Source organism: Coregonus lavaretus (genome assembly GCF_964263955.1).
Source record: "Coregonus lavaretus genome assembly, chromosome: 33".
Lineage (NCBI taxonomy): Eukaryota > Metazoa > Chordata > Actinopteri > Salmoniformes > Salmonidae > Coregonus > Coregonus lavaretus.
Genome location: NC_140020.1, coordinates 1,254,368 through 1,270,789, shown reverse-complemented (window position 1 = coordinate 1,270,789; position 16,422 = coordinate 1,254,368). Strand labels below are relative to the sequence as shown.

The 16,422-nt window shown below is 47.7% G+C and overlaps 1 protein-coding gene across 1 annotated transcript in view; it reads right to left on the bottom strand.

Annotated features, from left to right (window-relative positions):
• ylpm1 (YLP motif containing 1) overlaps positions 1–15,571 on the bottom strand; it is a 48,850-nt gene extending 33,279 nt beyond the window's left edge. Inside the window, exons 1-6 of the mRNA XM_084150721.1 lie at positions 14,734–15,571; positions 10,870–11,094; positions 10,223–10,414; positions 9,637–9,837; positions 6,074–7,107; positions 2,901–5,870 (exon numbers count right to left, since the gene is read on the bottom strand). Coding sequence (XP_084006847.1) covers positions 2,901–5,870; positions 6,074–7,107; positions 9,637–9,837; positions 10,223–10,414; positions 10,870–11,094; positions 14,734–15,351 — 5,240 coding nt within the window. The 5' untranslated portion in view covers positions 15,352–15,571. The remainder of the gene's footprint in view (positions 1–2,900; positions 5,871–6,073; positions 7,108–9,636; positions 9,838–10,222; positions 10,415–10,869; positions 11,095–14,733) is intronic.
• Positions 15,572–16,422: the final 851 nt, after the last annotated feature.

Sequence of the window (16,422 nt, the reverse complement as noted above, 5' to 3'; positions counted from 1 at the left end):
AATAACAAAAAATAAGTGTTGTTAGACCTCGAATAATGCAAAGAAAATATATATATTTTTAAACAACACAATACTAATGTTTTAACTTAGGAAGAGTTCAGAAATCAATATTTGGTGGAATAACCCTGATTTTCAATCACAGCTTTCATGCGTCTTGGCATGCTCCCCACCATTTACATTACATTTTGACATTTTAGTCATTTAGCAGACGCTCTAATCCAGAGTGATTTACAGTTAGTGAATACACATATTTTATTTTTCCCATACTGGCCCCCCGTGGGAATCGAACCCACAACCCTGGCATTGCAAACGCCATGCTCTATCAACTGAGCTACATCCCTGCCGGCCATTCCCTCCCCTACCCTGGACGACGCTGGGCCAATTGTGCGCCGCCCACGAGTCTCCCGGTGGCGGCCGGCTGCGACAGAGCCTGGATTCGAACCAGTATCTCTAGTGGCACAGCGATGCAGTGCCTTAGACCACTGCGCCACTCAGGAGAGTCTTTCACATTGATGTTGGGTGACTTTATGCCACTCCTGGCGCAAAAATTCAAGCAGCTCGGCTTTTTTTTATGGCTTGTGACCATCCATCTTCCTCTTGATCACATTCCAGAAGTTTTCAATGGGGTTCAGGTCTGGAGATTGGGCTGGCCATGACAGGGGTCTTGATCTGGTGGTCCTCCATTCACACCTTGATTGACCTGGCTGTGTGGCATGGCGCATTGTCCTGCTGGAAAAAACAATCCTCAGAGTTGGGGAACAATGTCAGAGCAAAAGGAAGCACGTTTTCTTCCAGGACAACCTTGTACGTGGCTTGATTCATGCGTCCATCACAAAGACAAATCTGCCAGACTCCAGCCTTGCTGAAGGACCCCCAGATCATCACCGATCCTCCACCAAATTCCACAGTGGGTGCGAGACACTGTGGCTTGAAGGCCTCTCCAGGTCTCCGTCTAACCATTAGACGACCAGGTGTTGGACAAAGCAGAACATTTGACTCATCAGAGAAGATGACCTTACTCCAGTCCTCTACGGTCCAATCCTTATGGTCTTTTGCAAACCTCAGCCTGGCTCTTCTTTGCTTCTCATTGATGAAGGGCTTTTTTCTAGCTTTGCACGACTTCAGCCCTGCCCCTAGGAGCCTGTTTCGAGCCGTCCTCGCCATGCACTTCACCCCAGCTGCCGTTTGCCATTCTTTTTGTAGGTCACTTGATGTCAACCTACGGTTGTTGAGTGACATTCGAATGTGTTGGCGGTCATCCCGGTCAGTAGAGAGTCGTTTTCGCCCTCTGCCGGTCTGTAGCTTTGTTGTCCCCAATGTCTGCTGCTTGACCTTGTTCTTATGAACCGCCGTCTTTGAAATTTTAAGGATGGAAGCAACCTGATGCTCACTGTATCCCTCTGCCAGTAAAGCCAGAATTGAACCCTTCTTTTCCTCACTCAAAACTTTCCTTTTCAACTCTTTTGGCATGGTCAATAGTTATTGTTTGATTAATATTACTTTTGAGGTACTAATAGCACTGTTTTTGCCATCTCGCTGGTCCTATTGCAAGAGGATAGTGATGACCACAGCAGTGGTTTTTATACTTTTCCTCATTAAATAAGATTTGGTTCAGGTGATCACCTAGTCAGTACCTAATTCAGTAGAATGAGGTGTGCCTGTGTTGGAATGGAATGGCTGTCGTACATGTAGAGATGCTGATTTAAGAAAGATTTGCAGTGGTCTCTTAATTTTTTCCAGAGCTGTGTGTGTGTGTGTGTGTGTGTGTATATATATATATACACACACACACACACACACACACACACACACACACACACACACACACACATTACTGTTCAAAAGTTGGGGGTCACTTAGAAATGTCCTTGTTTTCAAAAGAAAAGCACATTTTCTGTCCATTAAAATAACATCAAATTGTTCAGAAATACAGTGTAGACATTGTTAATGTTGTAAATGGCTATTGTAGCTGGAAACTGCAGATTTTTTATGGAATATCTACATAGGCGTACAGAGGCCCATTATCAGCAACCATCAGTCCTGTGTTCCAATGGCACGTTGTGTTTGCTAATCCAAGTTTATCATTTTAAAAGGCTAATTGATCATTAGAAAACCCTTTTGCAATTATGTTATCACAGCTGAAAACTGTTGTGCTGATTAAAGAAGCAATAAAACTGGCCTTCTTGAGACTAGTTGAGTATCTGGAGCATCAGCAATTGTGGGTTCAATTACAGGCTCAAAATGGCCAGAAACAAATAACTTTCTTCTGAAATTCGTCAGTCTATTCTTGTTCTGAGAAATGAAGGCAATTCCTTGCGAGAAATTGCCAAGAAACTGAAGATCTCGTACAACGCTGTGTACTACTCCCTTCACAGAACAGCGCAAACTGGCTCTAACCAGAATAGAAAGAGGAGTGGGAGGCCCGGTGCACAACTGAGCAAGAGGACAAATACATTAGAGTGTCTAGTTTGAGAAATAGGCGCCTCACAGGTCCTCAACTGGCAGCTTCATTAAACAGTACCCGCAAAACACCAGTCTCCACGTCAACAGTGACGAGGCGACTCCGGGATGCTGACCTTCTAGGCAGAGTTGCAAAGAAAAAAGCCATATCTCAGACTGGTCAATAAAAATAAAAGATTAAGTTTGAGAAATTGCTTTTTCTTTGCAACTCTGCCTAGAAGGTCAGCATCCCGGAGTCGCCTCTTCACTGTTGACGTTGAGACTGGTGTTTTGCGGGTACTATTTCTAAGTGAGGCCAAACTTTTGTATGGCCACTATATATATATATATATATATATATATATATATATATATATATATATATATATATATATATATATATATATATATCCAAAGACAGTTTCTATTTTAGGGGGAAAAGCAGCGTCTCTATAATTTACCTGATGAGCTTCAGCTCTTGGGCAGCTTTCAGGATGATCTCATGTTGTCGTTGTGACAGCGCCAGTATGCCCGGTCCAGTTCCCTGTGAGGCTGGTTCCTGAGAGCCGTCTGGTCCAGTACTGGGAGCAGGGGCCTGGGAAGGTGGGAGTGGAGGGATACCTAGATCTGATCTAAGGGGCTCGGGTCGCCCATCGTAATGGGGCCTACGGTCCTCAAAGTCTGGGGGGTAGTTTCTCTCTGGAAGGGGTGGTCTGGGTCTCTCCCACTCTGCAGGGGGCGGGTAGGGGGGTTCATTGTGCCTGTATGAAGGGTCGTCCAGGTAGTCACGACTTCGGAGCTCTCCTCCTCTACCACGCTCGTCTCCCTCGTAGGGGTATGGAGGACGGTCTCCGTCTCTCTCATCGGCCCACTCGTCCTCTCGGAAGCGGTCTGGGGGAGGTGGAGGGCCGCGGGGAGGGTAGGGAGAATAGTCCCTCTCTGATAGTGGTCCTCCTCTCTCCCTGTCCCACTCCCCAACACGAGGAGGCGGCTCATGGGGATAATACTCCTCCTCACAGTCGTACTCATGTGTGGGGTGGTCCGGCCAGTCACGTGGCGGCAGCGGTCTTCCATACCCATCATCACTGGGACCACCAAACTCCTCCCCATACCCCTCATGGGGGTACCCCTCCAAGTCCTCGAGTGGGTGAGGTGGTTGCCGCATCATGCCCCGGCTCATGCCCATTGGAGTGCCCCGAGGGCCCATCGGACGCCTCCTCATCCCTCCCCGCTCCATCATCTCATGGGGAGGCGGAGGGGGACCTCTTGGCCCATCTCTGCCGAGGTGGGGGGGTCGTCCAGGGCCTGGGGGCCAGCCAGGGTCCCTCTCCATGTCGTGGTATGGAGGATGACCACCAGGCCCCATCATCTCCCTAGGTGGAGGCGGCCGCCCCCTCATGTCTCTCTCCATCATATCGTGGTGCATGGGCGGCCTGCGGGTGTCGTAGTCCCGATGCAGCGGGGGTCCCAGAGGGTCCATGTCATCGTCAGGCCCCATGGGGGACCCTAGAGGGTCATGGGGGTCCATGGCTCCGTGAGGAAGAGGGCGTCTGGGACCCCCATGGTGCATGAAGCCGGGCCTGCCCCGTGGGGGGCGACCACGCCCAGGAGGGAAGGGGGCTCTGGGGCCTCCTCTCATGCCATGAGGAGGGGGCCTCTGGTCCATCCAGTATGGATCTCCTTCCTCTCCCCAGTACTCTGGAGGTTGGGGGTCTGCTTCCTCCCAGTGATGCCCGTCTAGAGGCTCTCCTCTCCCCATAGGGGGACCTCCTCTCCCTGGGTCTTCGTAGTAGTCCTCTGGAGGGTAGTGGTGCTCTTCAGGGACCCACATCTCCTCTTCAGGCAGGGTAGGCCCTCCAGGTTTCTCCAGTGGAGGGTCCTGTTGCCACTCCTGCCAGTCTTCCTCCTGTCGTCCATGTTGTGATCTCATCTCTTCATGTGGAGGTCTGTAGTCATAAGGAACCCCCTCCATGTCGTCCTCCGTCCTCCCACCTCCCAGAGGGATAGTATTGGGACTGAAGTCTGGGATACCGGGCTGTTTTCCTCCACGTCCCCTCAAACCACCTCGCCCCCTCATCCCTCCACCCACTTCCCCTCGTCCTCTACCTCCCAGCATCCCTCCACCCGCTTCCCCTCGTCCTCTACCTCCCAGCATCCCTCCACCTCCCAGCATCCCTCCACCCACTTCCCCTCGTCCTCTACCTCCCAGCATCCCTCCACCTGTCTCCCCTCGTCCTCTACCTCCCAACATCCCTCCACCTGCCTCCCCTCGTCCTCTACCTCCCAGCATCCCTCCACCTGCCTCCCCTCGTCCTCTACCTCCCAGCATCCCTCCACCTGCTTCCCCTCGTCCTCTACCTCCCAGCATCCCTCCACCTGCCTCCCCTCGTCCTCTACCTCCCAGCATCCCTCCATCCTCTTCCCCTCGTCCTCTACCTCCCAGCATCCCTCCACCTGTCTCCCCTCGTCCTCTACCTCCCAACATCCCTCCACCTGCCTCCCCTCGTCCTCTACCTCCCAGCATCCCTCCACCTGCTTCCCCTCGTCCTCTACCTCCCAGCATCCCTCCACCTGCCTCCCCTCGTCCTCTACCTCCCAGCATCCCTCCATCCGCTTCCCCTCGTCCTCTGACAGGCCCTAGCGGCTGGCCACACCCCCCTCTACCACGCACCATGGGCCCCAGAAGACCAGGGGGTTGGTCGTTCATTGGGTCGGTCTTCGGCGGCTGTGGTCCGTGGGGCTTCGGCCCCTGTGGTCCCCGAGGCCCGTTGTTGTTATTGACGTTGTTCTTCAACGGCCCGGCCGGTCCACCTGGTTTGAGAGCGGTCTTGGCAGGGGAAGCGGTTTTCGGGGATACAGAAGTGGTGGTGGACACGGGGGGCTTGGCACCGGCAGCAGCAGGGGGGCTCACCTCTTCCTTGTTGGCAGCGGAGTCCTTACTAGCAGCAGCAGCAGCCTCTGCTTTCGTCTGAGGGATGGGGTCGTTTTGGACAAAGAAGCCCTCAGGGGTCTCCATCATGTCTTCTGACATATCCTCTGGTTCTGCCAAGTCACCTGGCTTAGTTGTACCGTCTGCTCCTGGTTTAGCTGGCCCAGTAGATTTAATACCAGGAGGCTTGGAGCCCGCTGGCGTCTCAGTCTTACCCTGTGATAATTTGGTGTCTTTGCCAGTGTCTGGTTTAGGCTGTGGGCCTATCTGGGGTGCTGAGGGACCAAGTGGTCTTTCAAAGTGGGCTGGGGGGCTCTGTCTCGGGGGCTGGTCGAACTGGGGACCCTGCTGCCCGAACCGAGGCCCTGGTCCTCTGGGGCCAAGCTGATTGAACCTCGGGTGCTGCTGGTCAAACCAGGGACCTGGTGGAGCGTTGAACCTCTGCTGTTGACTGGACTGCTGCTGGTCAAACCGCGGGCCATTCCCTCTCGGACCATCAAACCTGGGTGGAAAGAAAGCACATGAATGTCTGAACAGCCTGAAAATGGAAATTGCAATGTTTTATTTAACCTATTTTAATCCAAGTTGTCACGTTCAGGTACAAACAAAATCTCTCCCAAAGGGAGACCTGGTCAAGAGGGTAGCCCTCCAGTGAAACAAAATAACACCGTCTGAATATCATTATGTCATGAATACACAAGTTACCTTGGTCCTCTGGGACCTTGGTAGGGTGGAGGCTGACCTCCAGGTGGACCTGGTGGTCTGCCTGCCCCTCTCCCTCCTGGGCCTGCCCCTCTACCAGGGGGTCCAGACAGGTTGTACTGCTCTGCCTGAGGCCCCTGGTGTGGTTCTCCTGTGGGGGTTCCCATGCGTTGGGCGTTGGAGTGACCGTGCTGCCCTGGTCGAGGCCCCTGGTGTGGTTCTCCTGTGGGGGTTCCCATGCGTTGGGCGTTGGAGGGGCCATGCTGCCCTGGTCGAGGCCCCTGGTGTGGATCTCCTGTGGGGGTTCCCATGCGTTGGGCGTCGGAGGGGCCGTGCTGCCCTGGTCGAGGCCCCTGGTGTGGTTCTCCTGTGGGGGTTCCCATGCGTTGGGCGTTGGAGGGGCCATGCTGCCCTGGTCGAGGCCCCTGGTGTGGTTCTCCTGTGGGGGTTCCCATGCGTTGGGCGTCGGAGGGGCCGTGCTGCCCTGGTCGAGGCCCCTGGTGTGGTTCTCCTGTGGGGGTTCCCATGCGTTGTGCGTCGGAGGGGCCGTGCTGCCCTGGTCGAGGGCCCTGGTGTGGTTCTCCTGTGGGGGTTCCCATGCGTTGGGCGTTGGAGGGGCCATGCTGCCCTGGTCGAGGCCCCTGGTGTGGTTCTCCTGTGGGGGTTCCCATGCGTTGGGCGTCGGAGGGGCCGTGCTGCCCTGGTCGAGGCCCCTGGTGTGGTTCTCCTGTGGGGGTTCCCATGCGTTGGGCGTCGGAGGGGCCGTGCTGCCCTGGTCGAGGGCCCTGGGACATGGGTCCAGGGGTGGACGAGGGCTGGCTACCTGGCTGGGACGGGCTCACCATGTGGCCTTGTTGAATCTGTGAGTCTGGGCCAGAGTGGGGGTACTGACCATATTGGTTGTACTGGTCCCCGTACCCTCCACTACCATATTGGACCCTACTACTGTACTGGTCAGCGCCAGTACTGCCATATTGACCGCTGCTGCTGCTGCCTCCATACTGGTGCTGCATGGCTCGCAGGGTGGTGACCCTCTCCTGCAAATCAATCAATCAATCAATCACATTTTACATTAAGGCTGGCTAGGGTGTATTCAGCAACGTGAAACATTCAGAACGTTACAGATAGAAACGCAATGACTAGAGCTAACACTACTCCCTATTGCATAGGAGTCTTCTTCACCAGGGATCAACTAGATTCAGCTGCAGGCAAACTGTTTCTTGAGCGGCTGGTCAGGAGGCCGGAACATAATGACAAATCATTTAGGACCGCAAACTGACCGCAAGAAGCCAAAACAGATGACTAAAACATAAACATTGCTTCTAACCTTGCTCACATTTGCATACAATCACATATATTCCATTTTTATGCGTGGTTAATACTTCGGAAACAGATTTCCAAAATTAAATCAATTGGAGCTGATTTGCTGGTCTTTTATGTCCAATAATAAATAAATAAATAAATAAATAAAATGCAAATTAATTACTTAAAAATCATACAATGTCATTTTCTGGATGTTTGTTTTAGATTCCGTCTCTCACAGTTGAAGTGTACCTATGATAAAAATGACAGACCTCTACATGCTTTGTAAGTAGGAAAACCTGCAAAATCGGCAGTTTATCAAATACTTGTTCTCCCCACTGTATCTGTATCTATCTATCTATCTATCTATCTATCTATCTATCTATATATATATATATATATATATATATATATATATATATATACACATACATACACACACAGTTGAAGTCGGAAGTTTACATACACCTTAGCCAAATACATTTAAACTCAGTTTTTCACAATTCCTGACATTTAGTTCAAGTAAAAATTCCCTGTCTTCGGTCAGTTAGGATCACCACTTTATTTTAAGAATGTGAAATGTCAGAATAATAGTAGAGAGAATGATTTATTTCAGCTTTTATTTCATTCATCATATTCCCAGTGGGTCAGAGGTTTACATACACTCAATTAGTATTTGGTAGCATTGCCTTAAAATTGTTTAACTTGGGTCAAACGTTTCGGGTAGCCTTCCACAAGCTTCCCACAATAAGTTGGGTGAATTTTGGCCCATTCCTCCTGACAGAGCTGGTGTAACTGAGTCAGGTTTGTAGGCCTCCTTGCTCACATGCGTTTTTTCAGTTCTGCCCACAAATTTTCTATAGGATTGAGGTCAGGGCTTTGTGATGGCCACTCCAATACCTTTACTTTGTTGTCCTTAAGCCATTTTGCCACAACTATGGAAGTATGCTCGGGGTCATTGTCCATTTGGAAGACCATTTGCGACCAAGCTTCAACTTCCTGACTTGATGTCTTGAGATGTTGCTTCAATATATCCACATAATTTTCCTTCCTCATGATGCCATCTATGTTGTGAAGTGCACCAGTCCCTCCTGCAGCAAAGCACCCCCACAGCATGATGCTGACACCCCCGTGCTTCATGGTTGGGATGGTGTTGTTCGCCTTGCAAGCATCCCCCTTTTTCCTCCAAACATAACGATGGTCATTATGGCCAAACAGTTCTATTTTTTGTTTCATCAGACCAGAGGACATTTCTCCAAAAAGTACTATCTTTATCCCCATGTGCTTTTGCAAACCGTAGTCTGACTTTTTTTATGGCGGTTTTGGAGCAGTGGCTTCTTCCTTGCTGAGTGGCCTTTCAGGTTATGTCGATATAGGACTAGTTTTACTGTGGATATAGATACTTTTGTACAAGTTTCCTCCAGCATCTTCACAAGGTCCTTTGCCGTTGTTCTGGGAATGATTTGCACTTTCGCACCAAAGTATGTTCATCTCTAGGAGACAGATCACGTCTCCTTCCTGAGCGGTATGACAGCTGCGTGGTCCCATGGTGTTTATACTTGCGTACTATTGTTTGTACAGATGAATGTGGTACCTTCAGGCGTTTGGAAATTGCTCCCAAGGATGAACCAGACTTGTGGAGGTCTACAATTATTTTTCGGAGGTCTTGGCTGATTTCTTTTGATTTTCCCATGATGTCAAGCAACGAGGCACTGAGTTTGAAGGTAGGCCTTGAAATACATCCACAGGTACACCTCCAAATGACTCAAATGATGTAAATTAGCCTATCAGAAGCTTCTAAGGCCATGACATAATTTTCTGGAATGTTCCAAGCTGTTTAAAAGGCACAGTCAACTTAGTGTATGTAAACTTCTGACCCACTGGAATTGTGATACAGTGAATTATAAGTGAAATAATCTGTCTGTAAACAACTGTTGGAAAAAAGTAGATGTCCTAACAGAGTTGCCAAAATGTTAACAAGAAATGTGTGTAGTGGTTGAAAAACGAGTTAATGACTCCAACCTAAGTGTATGTTAACTTCCGACTTCAACTGTAAACACACACATTTTTTTTACGTCGTTATTTATTAATTCATGAAAGATTTGGGGGGGCCAAATATAAAAAAATCACTTGCGGTCCAAACTCGTCCCGCAGGTTGGGGAACCCTGTTCTACACTACACTTTTCTATCTGAACATCCTGTAACATTACATCCTACTGAACAGCAGGAGAGGGGAGGCACACAGTCGTCTGGCTGTACTGTACCTGTAGGTGTGCCGAGGTGGAGTTCATCTGTTCCTGCCACTGTTTCCACTGTAACTCATAGTCCTGCAGCTGGTCCTTATGAGGATAGGACTGGAACTGCTCTTGCCACAGGCTGAAGGTCCGGCCCCAGTCTGCAAACACCGGGCCGAACTTCTGCTGCTGCATCTCATAGTGCCTCAACTGCATGGCCATAGCCATCGTCTACACGGGGGGGGGGGGGATTTGAGTTAGAACATTTTTTGTCCAGACAATGTGGAAATTTGGGCGTAGGCATCGTATATAAAGAAGAGGACATCTTTCGAAGAAAATTAGAATTTTGCTTCAAAATACCCCGACGGCAAACAGACGACACACGTTTTGCTGAGGAGCAAAGAGCATGCTAGGATAACATGTTCTACAAATCACTCAAACTGTATTTTATCCATGCAAGATGCTGTGCAAATAAAGTTAATTACTATAATAATTAAAACAGACCGTAATAGGTACAGAACTGATCACAACTTCAGCTATATTCTAAAACAATCTTGAATCATGAACATTTTCGGTGCATAGAAAAATGCTCAAAAACAAAATGTCATAAAAATACCTCTAGATCTGCAGGTTGTTGGATACACTGCTGGTACTGGTTGAGGATGGTCTGTAGCTGAGCATGATGCTGCATCAGGGCTTGGTACTGGTAGCCTGCTCTCTGCTGCTGGGCCTGCTGCCACTGAGCTGCTGAGCTCTGGAGCTGCTGCAGCCGGGCCGCCTCTATTGGGTCCTGGGTCGGTGGGGCAGGCTGCAAGGGGAGAGATGATAATAGATTTGTATAGCCCTTTTCATCACAGCAGGAATCTCAAAGACGCTTTAAAATACAAAACTAAATATGTGAGTTGGCCTATTGGCAAAGTCCTCAAGCTGGAAGATCTTCCACAGAGCGCACGTCTTTAACAGGTCACATCTTTCTGTCTCCACACTGCACTCCAAGGACTGAGGTGTGTATCGTTTAGGAAAGTTCACCCAACCTATTAATTTACTTGTCTTTTTCCCCCCCAATGACATTGGGGAACTGATACGTGAATACCTACCATATCACTGAATTGTTACAGCACATCATCGGAGTACGTTCTGACTGTATTGCAAAGGAATGAATACGTTTGAAAAACGTCTCATTCTCATGGGGAAGATCCTGTACATTTTAAAAAACGTCTATGACAGACCCACATGCTCACCTACAACACTGTTTTTCCTTACCGTTTCACCGTCAGGTGGAGGTGGCGGTGGTGGCTCCTCTTTGGGTGGAGGCGGTGGAGGGGCGCTCTTGGGGGGTTCCGATGGAGGGGGAGGGGCGGCTGCCGAGAGGGGCTGGGGTTTGGGAGGCGGGGGTGTTGGGCCATCACCCTGGCCCTGTTTAGCCTTCTCTGCTTTCAGCCTCTGCAGGTTCTGGAGATGCTGCTTGTACCAGTACTGCTGCTGTTCCTGGATGACAACAGCAAACATAATATCAACATGACAATCCCAGACATTCAGGTTAGCATGTTGCTGTAGTTACACAGCCCTTCTCTGAGACATGACGTGATGACAGCTTGTGCAGGTAGATGATTCTCACCACAACACTATGAGAAACTAGCCTGGCCCCAGACAGAATCTTTATGAGTCTCATCACAACACCAGATAGATCTTTATGCCGTTTTGCCAACTCCTATGGTCATCGACCTAGGGCTGTCCCCAACAACAAAATCTTAGTCAACCAATAGTCATCATTTCTTTCAACCAATCGATTGGTCTACATTTTTTAACGTGTATTTTTTCCATATAGGACACATCCGGTGTGTTTTAATCAAATCAACTATATTCATTGAGCTTGTCTGATGCTTTAAGCACATCGATTAAATAATTAAGACACAGTAATTGATTTGATTGTGCCGCCAGGGCTCAGACAGCGAGTGAGCGTTGTTTGTCCCGCTCTCCTCCCTGCTGCAGCAACCGCCACAGAACATCAGTGTTTATCGCGCTGTCCGTGTTGCTGAATCTGGCAACGTAATAACAGCCATTTCTGACTGAAAAGTTCTGTTACCGAAATCCCTAATTTGTTTAGGAAAAACATTCCCTATTTCCCTCAACCCTTGCTCTCTTTACATTTAAATTACATTTTAGCAATTTAGCAGACGCTCTTATCCAGAGCGACTTACAGTTAGTGAGTGCATACATTTTTCATGGAACAAACACTCCAACAGGCAGGATCTGTATTATTTCTATTCATGATTTATAAAGCCAGGCCCTTTTAACAGTTAGGCTGTTGATTATAGACCTAATTAAGTTGGAGTTTCCCCTCTCTTCACTTAGACGATAAGGCGAGGGCTGTTTTCTCATCTCCTCATTCCGCTGCTGCCTCCGCCACATTGTTCTCAACACCAATACACCGGTTTAACTTTTGCTATTATGCACATAGCAACATGGTCTAGGAAAAGGCGCCAATTCAACAGCGCGCCATTGTTCTTACGTAACGTAACCGTACACAATTTCAGTATTACGTCTTAAGAGTGATGGACTGTGCCATCCCCACGGCCTCCACAATGGATCAGTCCACTCAAGACAGGCGCCAAATCAGACAGGCGTCCCCACGGCCTCCACAATGGATCAGTCCACTCAAGACAGGCGCCAAATCAGACAGGCGTCCCCACGGCCTCCACAATGGATCAGTCCACTCAAGACAGGCGCCAAATCAGACAGGCGTCCCCACGGCCTCCACAATGGATCAGTCCACTCAAGACAGGCGCCAAATCAGACAGGTGACCCCCACGGCCTCCACAATGGATCAGTCCACTCAAGACAGGAGCCAATCAGACAGGTGCTTCCCCACCATGATATAGTGTTTTTGCTACTGCTCGACTAAAGAAATCGGTCGACCAACAGCCTATCGAACAAACAATCAACTAAATGGGGTCAGCCCTACTGACCAAATCATAGATGTTTGCTATACAGGCATAAAACAGATCTGGGACCAGGCTATGACAATAGCATGCAAAAACAATGACTTTTCTTTTTTCGTTTATTTGTCAGGGACCATGTCCAACACGCCATTGCACCAGATTTAGCTAGATATCTAATTTTTCATCTGTCGTCCCCTGTAGCCCTGATGCAATGAGTAAATGCAAATCATATACTTTGCATTTCTGAGATTTTCAGTGCATTCAAGACAACTCCGAAACTCAAAGACAAAATGTGCATATGTTTTTTTTGAGTAGAGCTTCCTATTGGTTGATTCTGATACTTTCCAACAATGACTGTATATATGAATGGACAAAGCCATCGATCACGTGACACCATTCATTCCTATGAGAAGACTCAATAGTGTATTGAAGCAAAATGAAGTCAGTTAAAGATGCACTATGCAGAAATCGCTCCACCATCTCCTGGTTGCAAAAAATGCTAGTATTTCGCCTAATTTCAGTTTATGTGACAAAAGAAGCAAGTATAGTGTAAAAAATCATTGTACCATCTAAACTGCTGTGAAATATATTTTTCATTACAAAAAAATACTGTATTTTCAGCTGTTTGAAACCATAAGTAAAAGATGCAAAAACTTAAGCACGGGTAGCATAGAAATAGCGCACATAGAACAGATCTATCGCTTCTTAGACTTGGTTTCAATGAGAATGACAGATCTATAACTCACATTTCTATGTGAATTTGGTCAGGTTGCCCAAAAAGTGACATATTGCAGCTTTAAGATGGCATCTCATGGAGACTAGTGCTGAGTGAGCAGTGCTTTTTGAAGTCGGTTCGGTTTCGTTTATAAATTATTATTTTTTTTACATATAGATTTCGATTATTTGGGTTGAATACTGTAATAAAGAATAAATCAATTAATGAATGATGGTAGTGACTACCCAATACTGCTGATCACTTATTAACAATAAGTTATTCAAATTACTTTAATAAAATATTTCAGTTGTGTATATTACATTTGTTTCATTTTGATGACTATTTCATTCCATGTCATCGTCTCATCTCTATAGAGCTGTTGCCTATGCTGTCTGACAAAAAAACACTATTTTAGTAGTTCTTCAAAGTAAATAAGGCATACTTTTATGACTGCTGAACGCCAACAATCAATCACTGATCATGTATTTTCAGGTAGAGCTCCCTGGCGAAGCAACAGCTGCTTTCTATATCCCCTCAAGATCGCACATTCTTGTCTCTGCATAAAAGCAACACAGACCAGACAAGTAGATGTGCAATGGATTATCGTCATTGTAGTTAATTACCACGTTTTATGCAATAAACTATGTAGAATATTGGCTTGTTGGAAACTACAACTCCCTACTACATCGCACAGCACAGGCTGGATCCTTATTGAGCTTACCGAAAAAACCCGAACTAAATGGAATTAAAATCATTGAACCGAAGTTGGTTAATGAGTTGTTTAAACCGAAAAATAACCGACATTTTGGTTAATTGCTCAGCACTAATGGAGACATAACATGCCCAGTTTGAGGTACTCCAGGGAAGTGATGTTGCAGGCTAGCTCACTAATGTCCCCTCTCATTGAATAACTCAGGTTAAAGGCCGACGGGGTACTGCAGACTGCCATTATCAACTACATTTTACAACTTATTTTGTCTGCAATTTTACAATAATCGGTTCAAGGACATACATCTGGTGTATTAGAAACAAGTATTGGTACCATGATTGTCTTCGAAACATGTATATATATATATATATATTTATGTTTTTACACGAAGATCGCCATTTTTCTATTCAATATAATGGGGATCCTGTTTTCTGTTATCAATGCCTGTGGTACCGCTGTCGCACTTGAACTTCTGTTTCTTCAATGAGAGGGTGGCAGTCGTTCTCCCTGATCTTTCTACAACGACTTTCCAAGTCGGAAATTTCCGAGTTGTCTTGAACGCAGCAGAAGTACGTTGCATTTGCATGCGCTGTGGAATCGAGGCCTACTCCTTTCAACTGGGGGGGGGACGAGCACTTCCAATGCTAAATACACATTCACGATATTACCTGCAACGAAATTGACGTAAAATCGGCCTTTTCCTCCTCCGGCACGGAGGAATTTGCCTGGTCTTTCGGGGCCAAAGATTGATTCTTGTTTACCTCTTTAGTCGCTGGTGTACCATTGTTCTGAGTGGGTACCTGTGGGTTCGCCTCTGATGGGGGTGGGTTCGCCTCCGGTGGGGGAGGCTGGGCCTCTTTGGGCTGCGGTGGCAGCAGCGGCGGCTGAAGTTGTGGGCTGGGCGCACCGGCTTCCATGGACTGATACTCATCTTGATAAGGGGAAGGGCCTTGCATGGACTGATACTCATCTTGGTAAGGGGAAGGCCCTTGTATGGACTGATACTCATCTTGATATGGGGAAGGGGTACCGGGCCCCGTTGAACCATACCCATATCCCGAGCTGCCTTGCCACGACTCGGCCGCAGGACCACCGCCGCCATAGGGGTTTGCATTTACGTCCCTGTCGTGGTGCAGCACGGATTGGAGCTGTTTTTGGTGGAGCTGTTGCAGCTGCTGCATTTGCTGGAGATGCTGCTCCCGCAGGCTGTTGAAAGTTGACCCGGGTGCAGCTGCGGTTGTAGCAGCCCCATAGCCCCCGAATCCTCCCCCGAAGCCTTCGCCTTGAGGAGACTGACCCCTCGGCGCACCGAAGTGCTGCTGCGAAGGTGGTTGATGGCCGCCGCCACCACCATAGTTACTACCCCAAGAGGGATACATGTTTGGAAGCAGCGAGCAGTGTGTAGGCCTTTGTCTTCACATAAAGCTGGTGCAGTGAAAAACACAAATTAAAGCTACGCTGTCCTCGATAGAGGTACGTTACCACGCGTGTTATCCGTAAACAAACGTTGATTATTGATGTCGTTTGATGTATCAATAAATACTAACAAATTAAATGAAATGCGTTGTTCGTGTGGGTTTTCGGGTTCCGTACCCTTTAGCTACAAAGCTAACTGGTTGTGGAAGGAAACGTAAACGCTGATTGGTTGGCATGACGCATGTAGTACATACATCATTTCCGGATCGTCCAAATTGTTATTTTTCCATTCCACAAGAGGGTGACATTTCTACATAAATATACAAGCCTCATATTCCACAGCCAGATTTCAGTAGTCCAACCAAAGATTGTCTATTATATTGACAAGATATTCATGTGACCGCTCTAACAATGGAAATATGTCCTCAAAGCGGGAAGGCGCGATCACGTGGGACCATTCTAGCCAATGAGAGGGCAGATTCGCGTGAACAACAGACCATAGAGATAGACAGAGGACTCGTCTTTGTATTTGTGCCTCTATAGCGTCTGTGACGGCATCAAATACAATTTTGTCAACAGGTGTAGACATTACCTTGAAATGCTTACTTACGAGCCCTTTCCCAACAATGCAGAGTTAAAAAAGTAAGAAACATTTGCAATAAAATAAAAGACAGCGCCATTGTGGCTATATCCATTTTAAAGCAGTCAGTTGTCTTCCTCTTGTTTGGCTGATTGCGCCCAACTCATAGCAATCCCCATCCAGTTGACTACTTTAAAATGGTGTAAGGCCTCTGACAATGTCCATATCCATGATGAGTCCTCAATCTATAACAACAGGCACAACTCCGATATAACGCAGTTTTTTTCATAGTTGCTGGAATGCTTATATCAGTGCATTATATTATTCATAACAACTTAACCATTACGACATTTTTGTTAAATCAAATAAGCCTCACATAGCAAATTAGCAATACATTTTTTGTTGACTAAATTCGACACTCGCATTGACCTCCATATAAAAGTTCCTCACTTCG